The 17,453-nt window shown below is 46.4% G+C and overlaps 1 protein-coding gene across 1 annotated transcript in view; it reads left to right on the top strand.

Moving 5' to 3' along the window:
• The first annotated feature begins 11,073 nt into the window (after positions 1-11,073).
• Positions 11,074-17,453, top strand: part of LOC144227230 (oncomodulin) — a 13,263-nt gene continuing 6,883 nt past the window's right edge. Inside the window, exon 1 of the mRNA XM_077758832.1 lies at positions 11,074-11,365. Coding sequence (XP_077614958.1) covers positions 11,238-11,365 — 128 coding nt within the window. The 5' untranslated portion in view covers positions 11,074-11,237. The remainder of the gene's footprint in view (positions 11,366-17,453) is intronic.

Consider the following 17,453-nt stretch of genomic DNA (forward strand, 5'->3'; position numbering starts at 1 on the left):
TAAACGTCTGACTCTGGGTTTTGGCTCAGGTCATGATCTCACAGTTTGTGAGTTCAAGCCCCACGTTGGGCTCAGTGCTGACAGTGCAGAGCCTGCTTGGGATTCTCTCTCTCCCTCTCGCTCTCTCTGCCCCTCCCCTGCTCACATTCTTTTTCTCTCTCAAAATAAATAAATAAACTAAAAATTGTGAAGATTTCCTCCACTTCCGGCCAAGACGGAATCACAGATTAGATTAACCCATTGGATTAACCCGCCCGCCTGAAGCATGTACAAAGCAAGATGGAACGTAGGATTCAGCATTTCTAAGACACCAGCCGACAGGCAGCTCCGGACAGTGATCTCTGGTTGAAAGAGGGCACACGCTTGAGGCGAGTGTCTGTGGCCGCAGGGCGTAGGGGACCAGGCAGAGCCCAGTCTCCCTGAGCTGAGAGTCTGGGGAGCCCAGAGCAGCCAGGGTTTACGGGGTGAAGACTGCTGAGATGGCAGCTCTGGGCATCTGAGGAGGCATCAGGAGTCTCAGCACATGCATGTGAGGAGACCACCCAGGGCCAGAAGGGGAAATATGTGAAATAAGCAGGAGAGGCCCACAAGTTGCCGGGAATAGTTTGTGCTCCCAGCAGAGTAGAAATCTCCATCATAACACACGGGGCACTGAGTCACTCAGTGTCACCACGGGGCTCAGAAGGGCATTGCATCCACGGTGGGACCAAATCGGCCCTAAAGACGGCTCCAGTGCCACCGAATACATCTTTTATTTATTTATTTACTTATTTTTAATTTTTTAAAACATTTATTCGGAGCGCCTGGGTGGCTTAGTCGGTTGAGCGTCCGACTTTCGCTTAGGTCATGATCTCTCAGTTCGTGGGTTCGAGCCCCGCGTCGGGCTCTGTGCTGACTGCCAGCTCAGAGCCTGGAGCCTGTTTCAGTCTGTGACTCCCTCTCTCTCTGACCCTCCCCTGCTCACGCTGTCTCTCTCTCTCTCTCTCCCAATAAATAAAACATTAAAAAAATTAAAAAAAAAAAAAAAAGTCTATCTCCCCATCCAGCCACAGAGCTCTGGGAAGCCAGGCTCCTTGTCTGTTTTGTCTGCCACTGCGTCCCCACCACAGAGAAAAAAGCGTGTTGCATGTAGCTGGCGCTCCGCAGATACTTTCAAAAGAATGAACGCCAAATAGTTTGAGGAAGAGTATGGCCTTACCTTGTCCCTCATTCTGCCCAGCAAGTGGGGGATTTTTATTTTGTCTTCATCTTGGTTTTTACTCCTTTTGTATTGTGTTAGAATACACAAAAACACAACATTTACCCTCGCAACCATTGTTAAGTGTGCAGTTAGGTGGCAATAAATACATTCACACTGAGTGCGGCTGCCACGTCCATCCAGCCCCATAACTCATCTCGTAAAGCTGATACTCTGTTCCCATTCAACACGAGCTCCCCAGTCAGGCAACGACCATTCTATTCCACTTTGTGTCCTCAAGATTTTGACTCTTCTAAGTACATCTTATAGGTAGAATCATACAACGTTTGCCTTTTGGTGACTGACTTATTTCAGTTAGCACAATGTCCTCAAACTTTGTCAAAGCTGTAGCATACTGCAGATTTTCTTTTAATGTTTATTTATGTTTGTGAAGGAGAGAGAGACAGAATATGATCAGGGAAGGGGCAGAGAGAAAGAGGGAAACAGAATCTAAAGCAGGCTCCAGGCTCTGAGCTGTCAGCACAGAACCCTATGCGGGGCTCGAACTCATGAGCTGTGAGATCATGAACTGAGCCAAAGTCAGATGCCCATTCGACTGAGCCACCCAGACGCCCAGAAGTTCCTTCCTTTTTAGGACTGAATAATACTCCATTGTATAAATAGACCACATTTTGCTTATCCATTCATTGGTTGATGGACACTCGGGTTGCTTCCATGTTTTAACTTTTGTCAACATGGTGTGCAAACATCTGCTACAAACATAGGTGTACAAACATCTCTTTGAGACCTTCATCTTGGTTTTGGTCTGTCCAGAACTACCGGAACATGAAGTCAGAGAAATGGGAAATTCATGGAAGTTTAATGTTAGTTGAGAAAATGTAACCTGCTTATTAGTAAAGTCAGTTTAGAAGAGAGTCTTAGGGTGTGTTTTTAAACTTTATTCTGTAAGTGGCCAAACACGCACAAAAGTAGAGAAAATAATGTAACTGCTGTGCACCCATTACCCATAATTATTTTTCTAGTAGTGACCTATTCCCACTGTCCCTCCCTCTACTTTTGTTTTGCTGGGCAGTAAAGCAAATCCAAGACAGAATGTCATTTCTCCTGTAAATGCTCCAGTATGCATATAATGGATATTATATGGATATTAATGGATAATGCCCAATATCCTTAGAAGTTCTTAAATACAAATCAGGAAACCCCAGTGTTATCTGTATGGAAAATTGCAGCCCTGAAATTTTACACAAATACATATAATATTCAGGAACAGCCTTTAAATTGCCCTGTAGTTATGGGATTGCTTTAAAATCTTTATCTAAATGGGGAGGAAAAAAGCAGACAATGTTTACTCTACCATTAGTAAAACATTGGCTTGGGGCACCTGGGTGACTCAGTTGGTTAAGTGTCTGATTTTGGCTCAGGTCATGATCTCGCGGTTCATGAGCTCGAGCCCTGCTTCAGGCTCTGCCTGGAGCCAGCTTCGGCTTCTGTGTCTCCCTCTCTCTCTGTCTCTCTCTCAAAAATAAATAAAGAATAAAAAAAAGATTGGCGTATTTGCCTCACATCTACATGTGTGCATTAATTTTGTTTTCCAAAACTGAATGAAAGAACTGAAGGTTTCAGTATCGCCATTACCGATTTATTTACATTTATAGCTAAACTCGCTTTCCCTAAATGCACAGAGTGTGTGTTGTGCAAGCAATACATAGTTCTAGTGTGCTTCCAGGACACTGCCGGGTATGTTTGGTTTCCTGAATACAATTTTCTTCTGTCTGCATCACCGGCTTGCATTTGGGGAGCAATTGTGAACCGTTAGTAAAGTCTCAACTCTTACTAACAAAGAAGCAAAACCAGCAAGAAAATTCACTGTGTCCCGGTTTTCTAGACAGCATTCTGCAAGATCGTGCCCGGGTGCTTAATAATTTAGCCTTTTGGACAAAGTTCTCGTTAGAATAGGTCAAAAACATGAATAATTCAGTCGTTTGCCCATCATACCGCTCAGTTGTGCTGATGCCGGCTAAAAAAACACCTTCGGCACTTACAAAGAGGCTCAAGGTGACTAGATCAGGTGACCGGGTCACGATGACACCAAATTTGGTTAATGGGAGTCGCAGGTAAGATCCAGTTGGTGTCAAACTACACAGACAGAGCCCGTCCCATTCTGCAGGTCCTTGAAATCTTCAGTGTTTCCTGCAAGTGACAATTCCTGCTGGGAGGCGATGCTCTCCATCTCAGGTTCTCTCTCTCCAACACACACCCAGATCAGTCTTTCATTCCTCAAACCTCAATACATCTTCATTCTCAGCAGATGGCTTGCTTCCTCCTTACCTGTGAAAATAGAAGCCATCAGAAGAGAGCTTTTTTGCCCTCTCCCAGCACCTGCAACCCAGGCACTGGCTTTGTGCCTCCCTTGTTAAGATGAACTAGCCAGCTCGTCCAGGTGCACGCTGGACCCCGTCCCCTCCTGCCCAGTCATCAACATCTCTCCACTCACTGCCCCTCCCTGTCCCCCATCACCGACTTTTCACACAAACATGCTGTTTTTGATCTTATCTTTAAATTTCTTTTTAATGTTTATCTTTGAGAGGAGAAAGGGGCAGAGAGCAAGGGAGACCCAGAATCCAAAGCACAGAGCCTGATGCGGGGCTCGAACTCATGCACCGTGAGATCATGACCTGAGCTGAAGTCGACCACTTAACCACCCAGGCACCTCTTGATCTTATCTTTAAAAGCACTTCTCAATATGCATGGCAGATAAGCTGTCTTATTCAGGTTGCTATAGCAGAATACCACAGACAGGGCAGCTTACACAACAGAAACTTCTTTCTCCCACGTGTGGAGGCCAGAAGTCGCAGATCAAGGTGCTGGCAGACCTGGTGCCTGTGAAGAGCCCTCTTCCTGGACAGCAGCCAGTGCCTTCTCGCTGTGCCCCCACAAGGCAGAAGGGGGCATGGGCGCTCTCTGGGGTCTCTTTTATAAGGGCACTAATCCCATCCATCATCAATTGCCTCTCCAAGGCCCCACCTCCAAATACTATCCCATTAGGGGGTTCAGTTTTGACATTTGAATTTGGGGAGAGAGACAAACATTCAGTCCACAGCATAAGCACATGGAGAGATGGGTAACATCCCTAGTAACTAGGGAAATGCAGATTCAAACCACAACAAGATGCCACTACGTGCCAAGGAGTATGTCCCACGTTAAAAACACCAGCCACAGGGCACCTAGGTGGCTCAGTCAGTTGAACATCCGGCTTTTGATCGTGGCTCAGGCCATGACCTCGGGGTTTGTGAGTTCGAGCCCCACTCAAGCTGCTCGTGACAGCAGGAGGGACTGGCCCTACGGCTCCCACATCTGAGGACTTCTCAAATTTCACTAAACCCCTGTCTTTGAAGTTTTTGCCATCTGACTAACTCTGTGGTTTGTTTGATCAATTTTTATTGTATCTTATCGATTGTTGACCAAGGGCAAAACAATATTAGGAGAGCCCCGAACTGCCCAGGCACGTATGAAATGTTAGAGGAGAAAAGAAACAAAATGCTTTAGAGGGCTGATTTTTTCATGAACAAGAAATGTGAGCATCTCTGTGTCAACTTACCACTGGGCTGGAGGAGGTAATGTTTAATGGAGACTAAGTGAGTTAATTAAGGAGAAATCGCAACCAAACCCAACATAATGAGAGAGGGGACGAGTCTCTTGCTCCAGGGAACACACTGTTGTTATCTATTTTTCCCTGTGATGCAGATGTTCTGGGAGCTTCCTTGGATTGTCCAGACATCCTCCCTGAGAATCAGATCCCCAGGAATATAAGCCAATAAGACATACTTCAAGGACGGGGCATTGTCATCCAAAGGTGGTGGAGACCTCAGAGGTCAGAGTCAGGTTCAAATCCGGGAGATTGTTCTAAAGCCTCAGGAGCCCCTTACATGTTTTTATCTAGACATGGTCTTAAATAGACAGACCATCAGAAGACTCAGGAGCCCACTCTACCCTGACTCCACTGACTTTCCCAGCTGTCTGACCTTGGGGTGACCTGTTACCCAGGCTCTTAGAATGTCAGCTTATTCCTTTAATCAATACATTTTTAGGGAGTGTCTATTATGTGCCTGGCACTAGGAATTAAAGTTATCGGTTAACTGATTGGTTAATTAACTGAGGAACTATTAGCGGGAGTACCTGGGTATGTCAGTCGGTTGGTTGAGTGTCCAACCTCGACTCAGGTCTGATCTGATGATTCGTAGGTTTGAGCCCCACCTCAGGTTCTGTGCTAACAGCTCAGAGCCTGGAACCTGCTTCAGACTCTGTGTCTCCCCCTCTCTCTGCCCCTTCCCTACTTGCACTCTGTCTCTCTTTCTTGCTCAAAAATAAATAAACGTTACAAAAATTTTAAGTAAATAAATAGCTATTAATGTAGTGTGGAAATAATAAATATAAATATAAAATGAGTATATGCATCACCGAGACCCTAAGATCTCACCAGGTAGATATGAGATAATAGAAAATACATATTGGTGTCTGCCCCTGGTTCCATACACCGAGCTCCTAAATCCCTTGGAATTTCTTGAGTGATAAGATCTTTTGTTCTGAAGAATTTGACCCTGGCTTGGCTCCTGGGTAGAGACTGGTCACCAGAAAGACCAAGCCATCATTAGAAGCTTGGGAATTTGCAGCCCCACCCCCACCCCAATTCTCCAGAGAAGGGAGAGGGGCTGGAAATGGGTTCATGATTGATCATGTCTACATGTAGAAGCCTCCATAAAATCCCAGTAGTGTGGGGTTCAGAGAGCTTCCAGGTCAGTGAACACACGGAGATTTGGGGACAGGGGTGTACATGGAGAGGGCATGGCGTTCGGTGCCCCTCCCCCATACCTTGTCCTGTGCACCTTTTCCACCTGGCTATTCCTGAGCTATATACTCTTTCATAAGAAACTGGTGATCTCGGAAGTAAACTATTTCTCTGAGTACTGTGAGCTACTCTAGCAAATTAGTCAAACCCGAGAAGGGGGTTGTAGAAAACCTCCAATTTATAGCCACTTGGTCAGAAGCACAGGTGCACCTGCACTCATGACTGGTGGCTGAAGTAGGGGGGCCCCGAGGGACCGAGCCCTGAACCTGTGGGATCTGATGCTGTGCCCGGGTAGACCTGTGTCAGAATTGTGTTAAATCATAGGGCACCCAGCTGGTGCTGCCCAGAATTGTTTGGGGTGGGGAATCTGCTGTCAGAAGGGTTGTGATGGGTAGTAAGGGGAGGGTAAGGGCGGCACAGGGGAACTGAGGTTTGTCCTACAAGGTGGTAAACCCAGCCTGTTGGAAGCTGAGAGCACAGCCCACAAGTTCAGAAGGTGCCAATAGATCAGGAGCCTTCATCACGTGTCGGTGTTAGCTCTTCTCTTCCCAGGGCTTCACAAAGCCCGCCAGGCGCAGCCAGCTCAAGGCTTCCGTGCTAACGCACTGATACGCATTTGCCATGCATTCCACTGAGTAATTAAAGCACATTTGTAAGAGGAAAAAACAGACGGAGACGCTGTAATCTCTCCGATGACTTTCAAGCATTAGAAGGGAAGGCGGAGAGGAAGAACTGTCCTCTCCAGCAACATTTGTGTAAGAAATGAGGCTGCTAATGCCTTCCTCGGAGTGCCAGTAAGAAGGCTGGGGGTGGGGGGCAGGGGGTACAGGGCGGGGTGAGGCCTGAAGCCCATTCAGAATCCAGAGGTACCCAGAAGGCCAAGCAGAGCTGTTACTGGAGCCAGGAGTGGCTGGTCCAAGTTCCCAACAGCTGGCTGACCTTGGACCGTTAGCATTCGGAATCTGGTCCTAAGAGAAAGCTAGAGGAAGAAGACAGGGTAACTGAAACCCAAGGAAGCAATAATGTTCCTGCAAGGGGGGTGCTGGGCGCTCTCAGATCCTCTCGTGGACCCACACTTCCCACAAGGTCACAGGCAGCTTGCCCACATCCTTCCCTCTGCTCACCATGGTTGCCCTCCCCATCACCCTGAAACACACTCATTGCCTTGACCGCAAAACCTCCCAGACAGCCTCTGGCCGCATCTGAACCCCTCAGAGCCAGGTGGGGTGCTGAGCTACCCTTTCTTCTCCAGATACTCTTATGCTCGCCTCAGATGTTCGCTGGCCCAGCGTGAGAACACTTGTGATACACGTGTGAATGGTGAGTAAGGCTAAGGAGAGTGTATGTTTGTGCTATCATCCGACCTTGACATATGCATTCTCGTAGCACCAAAACCACATCCACGGCTTCTTTGTTTGTTTGTTTGTTTGTCTTCTATTTTTGGCAGGCTGATGTTTGCAGAATTCCTTAGGCACTTTTTTTAAGTGGTTTTTTAAAAATTTATTTTAGAGAGAGACAGAGTATTGAGTGGGGGAGGGGCAGAGGGAGAGGGAGACACAGAATCTGAAGCAGGCTCCAGGCTCTGAGCTTTCAGCATAGAGCCTGACGCAAGGCTCGAACCCACAGACCGTGAGATCGTGACCCGAGCCGAAGTCGGACACTTAACCGACTGAGCCACCCGTGCACTCCTTTTGTATTCAAAGTACATGACATTTGAGTACATTTTCATCAAAAATGTGTATTAAAGGAAAAAAATTAAAAGCAGAATGGCCCTTATGCTTTCACAAGATTGTTTTCTCTTCCAGAAATTCAAAATTAAAAGGTTAGAATATTGAGGCACCTGGGGGGCTTAGTGGGTTGAGCATTTGACTTTGGCTCAGGTCACAATCTCATAGTTCGTGAGTTCGAGCTCTGCGTCAGGCTCTGCGCTGACAGCTCAGAGCCTGGAGCCTGCTTTGGATTCTGTGTCGCCCTTTCTCTGTCCTTCCCCTGCTTGCTCTCTGTCTCTATCTCAAAATTAAATAAACATTAAATTTAAAAAGGACGACTCAAAAATGCACACTTTCCACCTATCCCTCTCATCTTCTCACTGGCTCCCATTAACAGCTCTGGCCCCTGATGATCCTTCTTCATGCAGCAGCCAGAGGCCCTGTTTGAAAATAAAAATCTAATTCAGTCACTCCCTCCCTGGAATCTTTCAGTGGATCCCTTTTGCTCTGAATGCCAACTCCTTACCATGGACAACAAGGTCTTGCAAATAATTCTTCATTTTTGTAAGTATGCATTCATTAGTGATCAGTGTGATTATATTTTGCAGGTCCGGGCACTGGGGTATGGACTTTTGAGGGACATCCATAGAAATTCTGCCAATCACGGCAACCACTGAACATGACGTCAGATGAAACTAACTGGGTAATAAATCAATTGCTTGTTGTTTAAAACCCAGCATCTAGCACAACGTCTGGCTTGTAGAAGGCATCCAAAGAGATATTGGCTGAACAATGAGTGTTACAGGACACTTCTGGGAATGTACCCTAAAGAAAAATTAACTAAGGATGGACTCGCAAATTTTGCTATGGGGATGTTCCTCCGTGGACTGCTTTTTTTTTTTAATGTTTATTTTATTTTTTGAGAGAAAGAGAGATAGTGCATGGGGTAGGGACAGAGGCAGAGAAAGAGAGAATCCCAAGCAGGCTCTGTGCTGTGAGTGCAGAGCCCAATGTGGGACTCGAACTCGCAGACCTTGAGATCACAACTTGAGCTGAAGTCAAATGCTTAACCGACTGAGGCAACCAGGTGCTCCGTGCACTTCTTATAATAGTAAAAATATGAAAAAACCTAGAGGTCCAATAATTGGAGGTTGAGGACATCAGGGGCCCTCCCATACAAGACAATTATTCACAGCTGTTAAAAATCATGGTGTATAGACTTATACTTATTGACGGGGGAAATGGTCACAATATGTTAAGTGAAAAAGCAGGTTATTGAGATCATGGCTCCATTTTAATGCTTAAAATATTTTTTTAAATCAATATATCTTAAAGGATCACTGAAATATTAGCATTGTCATAGCTAGTGATGAATTACATTCATTTCTCTTCTCCCTTCTTTCTCCTTCCTTTCTCCTTCTTCCTTCTCTTCCTTCTTTCCTTTCTTATCTTCCTTCCTTCCTTTTCCTTTCTTCCTTTTTCTTTTTTTCTTCCCTTTTCTTTCTTGCTTTCTCTTTATTTCTTTCTTCCATGTTCTTCTTCCTTTCTTTCCTTCCTTTCTTTTTCTCTATATTTTCTACCAAGAGCATGTTTTTAATAATATTTTCAAAATGACTTAACCTTCACACACACACACGCACGCACGCGCGCATACACACACAGGGTGTGGGCGGGGTGGGGGGTGAGTGGCAGAGAGTCAGAGAGATACATAAGCCAGGCTAGAGGCTTGCTCACTCTTTTGCTGAATGTGTCCTAGCCTGGCCAGGGACTGCGTTTCTGTATGTCTAGACACACATTACACTGAAGTCAAGCTACCCTACTGTTAACGTGTGGTATCCTGTCCTGCTCTTACAAACTCCCCCTAAGGAAACAGGTCCAGCACATGCATGACCCCCAGATCTGAAGTGAACCCTCAAGGGTAGTCAATAGGTTCATTTATATATGCCTAACTTCCCAAACAGCCACCAGCTCCCTGACTTGTAATGATGCTTCAGGACCACCTCTCACAACCTTCTCCCAGGGCGGGGCAGGTAAGCGGGTGGGTTAGGGTGATGGTTCACCTGGGCTAGAGAGCCTGTCATTCTTTGCCTAGTGGCTTGAGAGCAAACCTAAACCCTTTTCTTTCTAGGGGAAGATGTAGTTGTGGAAATCCAGAAGACTGGCCGCCTTGGGAATTTTTCAGCTGACACCGAGGAAAATTCTAAGGATGAGTTCAGGCCTTGCCGCTTAAGTAGCTAATTGACCTGGAAGGTCTCTTAACTTCCGCTTCTCCTCGCGGGGATAATAATACTTCACAGAGTTGTCCCGATGACTAACGACTGACATAATATCAGCAACCAGGCCATGCTGAACAAACATTAAGTCACGAGCGGGGTCGGCTCTGTGGCTGTGATCTGCACTTAGAAGGACCCTATGCCTGATTTATATTTGTTTTATTTTTATTTTTTAAGTTTATTTATTTTGATAGAGAGCACAAGTTGGGTAGGGGCAGAGAAAGAGAGGAAAGAGCGAAAACCCCAAGCAGGCTCTGTACCAGAAGCGTGGAGCCCAATGCAGGGCTCAAACTGATGAACTGTGAGATCATGACCTGAGCCGAAGTCAGACGCTTAACCCATAGAACCTCTCAGGTGCCCCAGGAAGGGTCCCACGCTTGATTTAATGCTCTGCTGCTGCCATGTTGAAATTCTTAATTTGTGAACAAGGGGCCTTGCGCTTTAATTTTTCACCGGGCCCCACAGATTACAGAGCTGGGGTTGGCTCTGAAGTTTATTTCATGGCCACGCCCACAGGAGGTCACAGGTTCCTCTAATCTCTTGTATTCTACCCAAGGTTTCCTAAAAATTCTACCCCCAGTGAAGGTCAATCCTTACAGACCCAGACTGTGTCCTTTGAGGAGCTGCCATACCTTTCTCACTCATTTTGTTGTGAGACCCACAAGCTGTCCTTTTCATTCACCGCTAAGACACTGTGCGGGTTTTTTGTTAGCAAACAGCAGTATCCTCTCACTAAGGAGCCTTGTTCTAAGCTCCCAGGTGAAAACCTATTTCATAAATGTTTCCCACGTCTCTCTGAGTGGGAAAGGAAAGCCTCCACTAGAAAAACAGCTCATTTGTAAATAAACTCCAGTAACTAGATGTCCCTCCATATCACTGTGCAGATGCATCAGCTAGATGTTAAAATTCAGATGGGCGGGGGCAGATTTCTTATCTCATCAGTCAGAAGTTGCTTTCCCGTGTTGCTTGCTTTTTCATCCCTGGCATTTAAGAAGCTGAGCGCTTCACGTTTTCAAATAATTTGCTGCAGTCTTGGAAGACATTTGAGACTCTTTTGGAACAGCTGGGGGATAACAAAGCATGACGGATGGTTTTAACCACATTGGCCATTATATAAGTAAGACTTCAGACTCCCACCAGGTCCACCTCATGACTAGTCATTGTCCCTCAGGTGAGGTCAGGCTCTCTCAACTCCACTGCAGGAGACTTTGATGCCAGTAAATAACAAGCCCTGGGGACTGAGGGTAAACATGACATACCCAGTCCCCACTTTCCAGAAGCTTCTGTTTTGGGAGAGGAGATGGACAACAAGCAAGCAAGCACAAGAAACCAGATCGTGGTAAGTGCTCTGGAGAAAAAAAACATAGAGTGATGAGATTGATGGGGCAGACAGGGCAGCCTCTCTATGATGGGGCTGTAGGGGAGGAAGTACTTTTTCCTCTAATCTCTTAGATTCTCTTACTGGGATGTGCTAATTAAACCAACAAAAGACAGATGAACAGGGAAAAAATTATGAACAGGCACAATATTATTTTACTTGTATGGCATTCACAGCAAAGAAGCGAAACTCAAAAGAGCAACTAGACTTAGGGGTTTATGTGTTTTGGAACAATAAATTTTGAAGTGGCTAAACCGAGGAAGAGGATTTGGGCTCCTAGGGAATAAACCATTGGGAAGTGACTAGGAAATACATGGGGGAGCTAATGGAAGATAAGGGGTATTTTAGAAAGGTCTGTTTATACAGATGACTCCTGGAATCAACTCTCCATCCCCAGAGATGGGTTGCTCTCCCTTCTTGGTACAAGGAAAACACTTTCCACTTGGGAATTTTTTGCCCTACTTTTAGACAGATAAGCAGAGATCAGAGAACTCCTCTTGCGTTTATTGTTCCTCAACTGCCTTTGGCTCAAAATAATTCAAGTGGCACATTTTGGGGTGGCAAAACACCCCAGGGCCAGAACACGTTCTCTTTCTGACCTGTGAGGTAATTTCTCTCAGTCACAGGGCACAGTCACCTAATGGTTCCTCTTAAGCATCTCTTTCTCAGCCCTGCTATGAACACAGGAGGTGCCACAGCTGAGTGTCTGGATCTCACTCAATGAAGTCCTGAAAGCCCTGTGATCATTCAGCCCAGAGGACAGAGAGAGGTCACAGCTGGCCAATGACTCGTCCCACAGCCTTCACTCCCCACACTTCAAGGCCAAGGTCACACAGCAGGACCCTCCACTCTTCCATGCTCAACCATTTTTTTTTTTTAATATTTTATTTATTTCTGAGAGAGAGAGACAGTGTGAGCAGAGGAGGGTCAGAGAGAGAGGAAGACACAGAATCTGAAACAGGCTCCAGGCTCTGAGCTGGCTGTTAGCACAGAGCCCGATGTGGGGCTCGAACCCACGAGCCATGAGATCATGACCTGAGCCGAAGTTGGATGCTTAACCAACTGAACCACCCAAGTGCCCCCTCAACCATTTATTAAAAGTCAGCTTTCAGGGTGCCTGGGTGGCTCAGTCAGCTAAGCATCTGACTTTGGCTCAGGTTATGATCTCACGGTTCATGAGTTCAGGCCCTGCAATGGGCTCTGTACTGGCAGCATAGAGCCTGCTTGGGATTCTCTTTCTCCCTCTCTTTCTGTCCTTCCCTCCAACTCTCTCTCTTTCTCTCTCTCTCAAAATAAATAAACTTTAAAAAGAAATAGAACATTATCAATACAGGAGAACCTTCTCACCCCCGGTCCCTGCCCCCCCACCAAGGGTAACTACTAACCCTTCTAGCACCTTAGATGGGCTTTACCCGGAATATCTTTTGTTTTTAAAAGGCTGTAAGGCAAATAACAGCAACAATGGACACCATTTATTGTTTGCTCACTGTGTGCCTAGCCCAATGTCAAGTGCTTCACCTGTATCTCCTGTCAAATAACCCTATAGAGTAGGTTGTATTATTTTCATTTATTTTTTTAAATTTATTTTGAGGGACAAGAGACAGAGTGGGGGGGGTGGGGTGGAGCCAGAATCCCAAGCAGGCTCCATGCTGTCAGCACAGAGCCCAACACGAGGCTCGAACTCACAAACCGACTCATGAACTGTGGGATCACGACCTGGGCTAAAGCCAAGAGTCAGACACTTAACTGCCTGAGCTACCCAGGTGCCCCCAGCTTCCTTCATTTTAATTTTTGCTTCCAACTTAGGACCAACCAGAGGAAGCCAGGTTGTGTCCCCTCACGCAGTCACATGGGATGCTCAGCCTTCCCAGGCCAACAGCCTCCTGTCAGGGCAGGAGGGCAGCATCAACCCTCCCTTTTTTAGGCTATAAGCTTTCCCGCTCCTCTGCCTGCCTTTGAGTCTCTGCCAAACCCAAGTGATGGTGGCTCACTCCCTTCAGAGGAGGCTCTGCATTAATGGCCTTTGTTCTCATTTGGTTGGTCTTCACTTACATCCACACCGGGGATACAGAGCTGAGCAAACAAGACCTTCAACCTGACCTCATAGGTCTCGCTGTCCAGTGGACAGAGAGACTCTATTCAAGCAATCACAGCAAGTGGGGCCATGCAGCTGTGATTTTGCTATAAGGGGGAGAAGCACAAAGGTCCAATCACCCCTGTTCATCCAGCAAAGTTGGGGGAGGGGGGTCTGACCTAGGCTGGGAGTCAGGGAAGAGTCTCCCTGGAAAAAGTGATGGCTAAAAGCCTATGTATGAGACACTGAAGGCAAGAGGAAGGAGAATGTTCCAGGCAAAGGAAACAGTACAAGGAGAAAGGCTGGAGGGAGGGTGGGCACCCCAAGTTGCTGAGGACTTCCGGGTGGAAGGATGGTGTGAGATGAGTTCAGAGGAGGCTTCAGGGAACAGATCACACAGGACCTTCAGGACCATGGGAAGGACTTTTGTCTTTACTGTAAGAACAAGTGCAAGCCAGTGATGGACTCGTGGGGTGGCCGTGGGAAGAGAGGGAGCCATGTGCTTGGTGCTACAGGTTAAATTATATCCCCCACAAGATCCACTAAAGTCCTTGCCCCATTTACCTAAAGAATGTGACCTTATTTGTATATAGGGTCATTGCAGATGTAACTGGTTAAGATGAGTCCATACTGGAGTAGGGTGGACACTTAACCCAATATGACTGTGTCCTTATGAGAACAGGACACCCGTTAGGGTGCCTGGGTAGCTCAGTCAGTTAAGTGTCCCACTCTTGATTTCAGCTCAGGTCATGATCTCGCAGTTCGTGAGTTTGAGCCCCGCATTGGGCTCTGTGCTGTCTGCATGGAGCCTGCTTGGGATTCTTTCTCTCTCCTTCCCCCCCTCCCTCTCCCCTGCTTGTGCTCTCTCTTTCTTTGAAAATAAATAAATAAACTTTTAAGAGAGAGAGAGAGAGAGAGAGGAACAGGACACACAGAGAAGAGGGCCATGTGATGACAGAGGTGGAGATTGGAAGGATATAGTTACAAGCCCAGGAACGCTGAGGATTGACAGCAAAGACCAGAAGCTGGAAGAGGCAAGAAAGGATTCTCCCCTAGGATCCCTCCCTTTGGAAGAAGCATGGCTTTGCCGTCACCTTGATTTCAGGCTTCTGGCCTCCAAAACTTGAGACAATAGGTTTCGGTTGTTTTGAGCTACTCAGTCTATAGTCCTTTGTTATGGCAGCGCTAAAAAATTACACACTTGGGGTTTGGGTGTGTGTGTGTGTGTTTAAGTTTTTATTTATTTATTTTGGTGGGGGGAGGAGCAGAGAGAGAAGGAGAGAGAATCTCAAGCAGGCTCCATGCTATCAGCACTGAGCCCAATGTGGGGCTCGAACTCATGGAACCATGAGATCGTGCATGACCTGAGCTGAAATCAAGAGTCAGATGCTTAACCAACTGAGCCCCTCAGGAGCCCCCAACAGACTTGGGTTTTAAAGAGATCCATCGAGTTAGGTTGGAGGGGAGCCCAAGTGGAAGAGGATTGGCCAGTTAGGGCTTGCTGCAGTTGTTCCCCAAAGACAAGATGGTGGCTTGGGCAAGGGTGTGAGAGTGGGGTGTGGAGAGAAGACAAAGATGAGGGGTGTTTAGGAGGTGACATCTACTGAGAGAGCAAGGAAGTGGGTCAGGCATGCTCTCATCTACTGGGTCATACACATTGAAATGAGGGTCTCAGACACTTTGAAGAAACTGGTCATCAACAAGACAGTCAAGGTTGGGCACAGGCAGCGATGACATGGAGGACAAGCCAGTGGCTCAGGAGATGGGTCAGACCAGTGTGGCTGGAGAGTTGTCACATGGGGTCGACCAGTGTGGGGGCTCAGGTAGAGAAAGTCTGCAGGATTAAGAGGCACAACAGGGATTTGGATCGAAACAGGTGATTGGTTGGGGACAGCATCAAATAATGAAACAGAAGTGTTATCTGAGAGTCCAGGGCCACCAGCAGCAGCAAAACCCAAATACACAGGCCAGCCAGAGTCACGAAGCTCTTTGCTTCCACCTTCCAAGTCTTTCTGCCTGCAGACATTACTAGCTGATCCCAACATCCACTCCTTCCTCTGCATGAAGTCAAGTCCCTACTAGTTGAATGGAATAGATACACCAGATGAAATCATCTTGCGATCCCAGGAGAGGGGTGGGATTCAAAAGGGGACTCAGAGACTCCTTCAGAGGTCTGCAGATCTGCGCTTGGTCCCCTGGTCCTCAAAAGTAGCCCGGGAAGTAGCAATGCAGCTGCTGACATCACTCCCATTTGCTACAAGAGGAAACTGAGGCCCAGAGTCACGAGGCTGCTGAAGGACAGAGCTGGGCTGCAGTTAAGGTCTTCTACTTTCAAATCTTCTTTCTACTCTTTCCTGGGAGCAGGTGCAAATTGGTGGCCGAAATAATGCAGACTACTGAATCAACATCCTTTTTATTATTATTATAGTAAAAGACAGCATAAAATTTAGTGTTTCAACCATTTTTAAGTGCATTCACATTGTTACGCACCCATCACCACCATCCAGACCACTTTTCACCTTCTCAAACTAAAACTCTGCCCCCATTCTTTAAAATTTGTTTCTTTTTTAAGTTTGTGTGTTTGTTTATTTATTTATTTAGAGAGTGCAAGCAGGGGAGGGGCAGAGAGTGAGGGAGAGAGAGAATCCCAAGCAGGCTCCGCACCATAAGCGCTGATCCCAACGTGGGGCTTGAATTCAAGAACTTCGAGATCATGACCTGAGCTAAAACCAAGAGTCGGACACTCAACCAGCTGAGCTACCCAGGCACCCCAAACTCTGCCCCCATTAACCACTAACTCTCACTCTCCTCACCCTCATTCCCTGGTACCCACCATTCTTTCTGTCTCTGTGTATTTGATGACTCCAGGGACTTCATATAAGGGGAGCTGCACAACATTTGTCCTTTCGTGTGAATGAATGTTGCAACCCCTAGATTGTGCACATTGGAATTTATATATAATCGTGGCTGCCTCGCTGATTCAGAGGATGTGTTTACTGGGTCTCTCTTATCTTTATTTCCTATCAGAAAAGTAGCTTGAAAATCTAAAGTGTCTTGGATTAACCTATATGTTATTTTCATTTAAATGGGAAGATTTTTTTAAATGTTTTTTTTTTTAATCTCTGTGGACAATTGTAAGCCCTTCTGCGGAAAGAAACATCTCAGTGAGTTTCTATGGCAACTTAATGTCAGCAACCTACATTCCTGAGACTGATTTTCAGAAACTGCTCTTAGGGCTGGACAAGTTGATGCCGGTTGCTAATCCTGTTTTCAAGCTTTTTTTTTTTTTTTTTCTTTGCTGATTTCATTTATCCATTCATCAAATCATTACTGAGCACCTAACTAGGTCAGGGACTGTACCAGGCATTGGGGCACATCATGTAGGCAAGACAGAAATAGTGCTGACTTGACATTTGGTAATTTAAGAAACGCTGTAGGTGTTCCTGAGAGAAAATTTTCACCAATGACACCAGCAACATACAATGCTGGGGGTATGTAGGGGAATATATTTGAGGACAAACCAAAGATGACTTATCTTGATGAGATTTCCCAGGGAAGAGTCCAAGGCTCCTGAATTGTCTAATTCAAAGCCACTGACTATTTCTGATCGCATCATGGGTGTGGTTTTTGACTTTTAAAAAACTTGAATTCAAATAAACTATATTTTTAAAAAAATTGAATTCAGAGGTGCCTGGGTGGCTCAGTCAGTTGGGCATCTTGACTCTTGATTTCAGCTCAGGTCATGATCCCACGCTCATGAGATGAAGCCCCGTGTCAGGCTCCTCGCTGAGCGTGGAGGCTGCTTGAGATTCTCTCTCCTTCTGTTCTTCTCCTCCGCTTGTGTGCTCTAAAATAAATTTTTTTTTTAGAAGTAGTTTACTGTCAAATTGGTTTCCAATAACACCCAGTGCTCATCCCCACAAGTGCCCTCCTCCATGCCCATCCCCCCCCCCCCCCCCCCTCACCCCCCACCTC

This window comes from Crocuta crocuta, unplaced genomic scaffold, assembly GCF_008692635.1.
Source record: "Crocuta crocuta isolate KB4526 unplaced genomic scaffold, BGI_CrCroc_1.0 scaffold273, whole genome shotgun sequence".
NCBI classification, from domain to species: domain Eukaryota; kingdom Metazoa; phylum Chordata; class Mammalia; order Carnivora; family Hyaenidae; genus Crocuta; species Crocuta crocuta.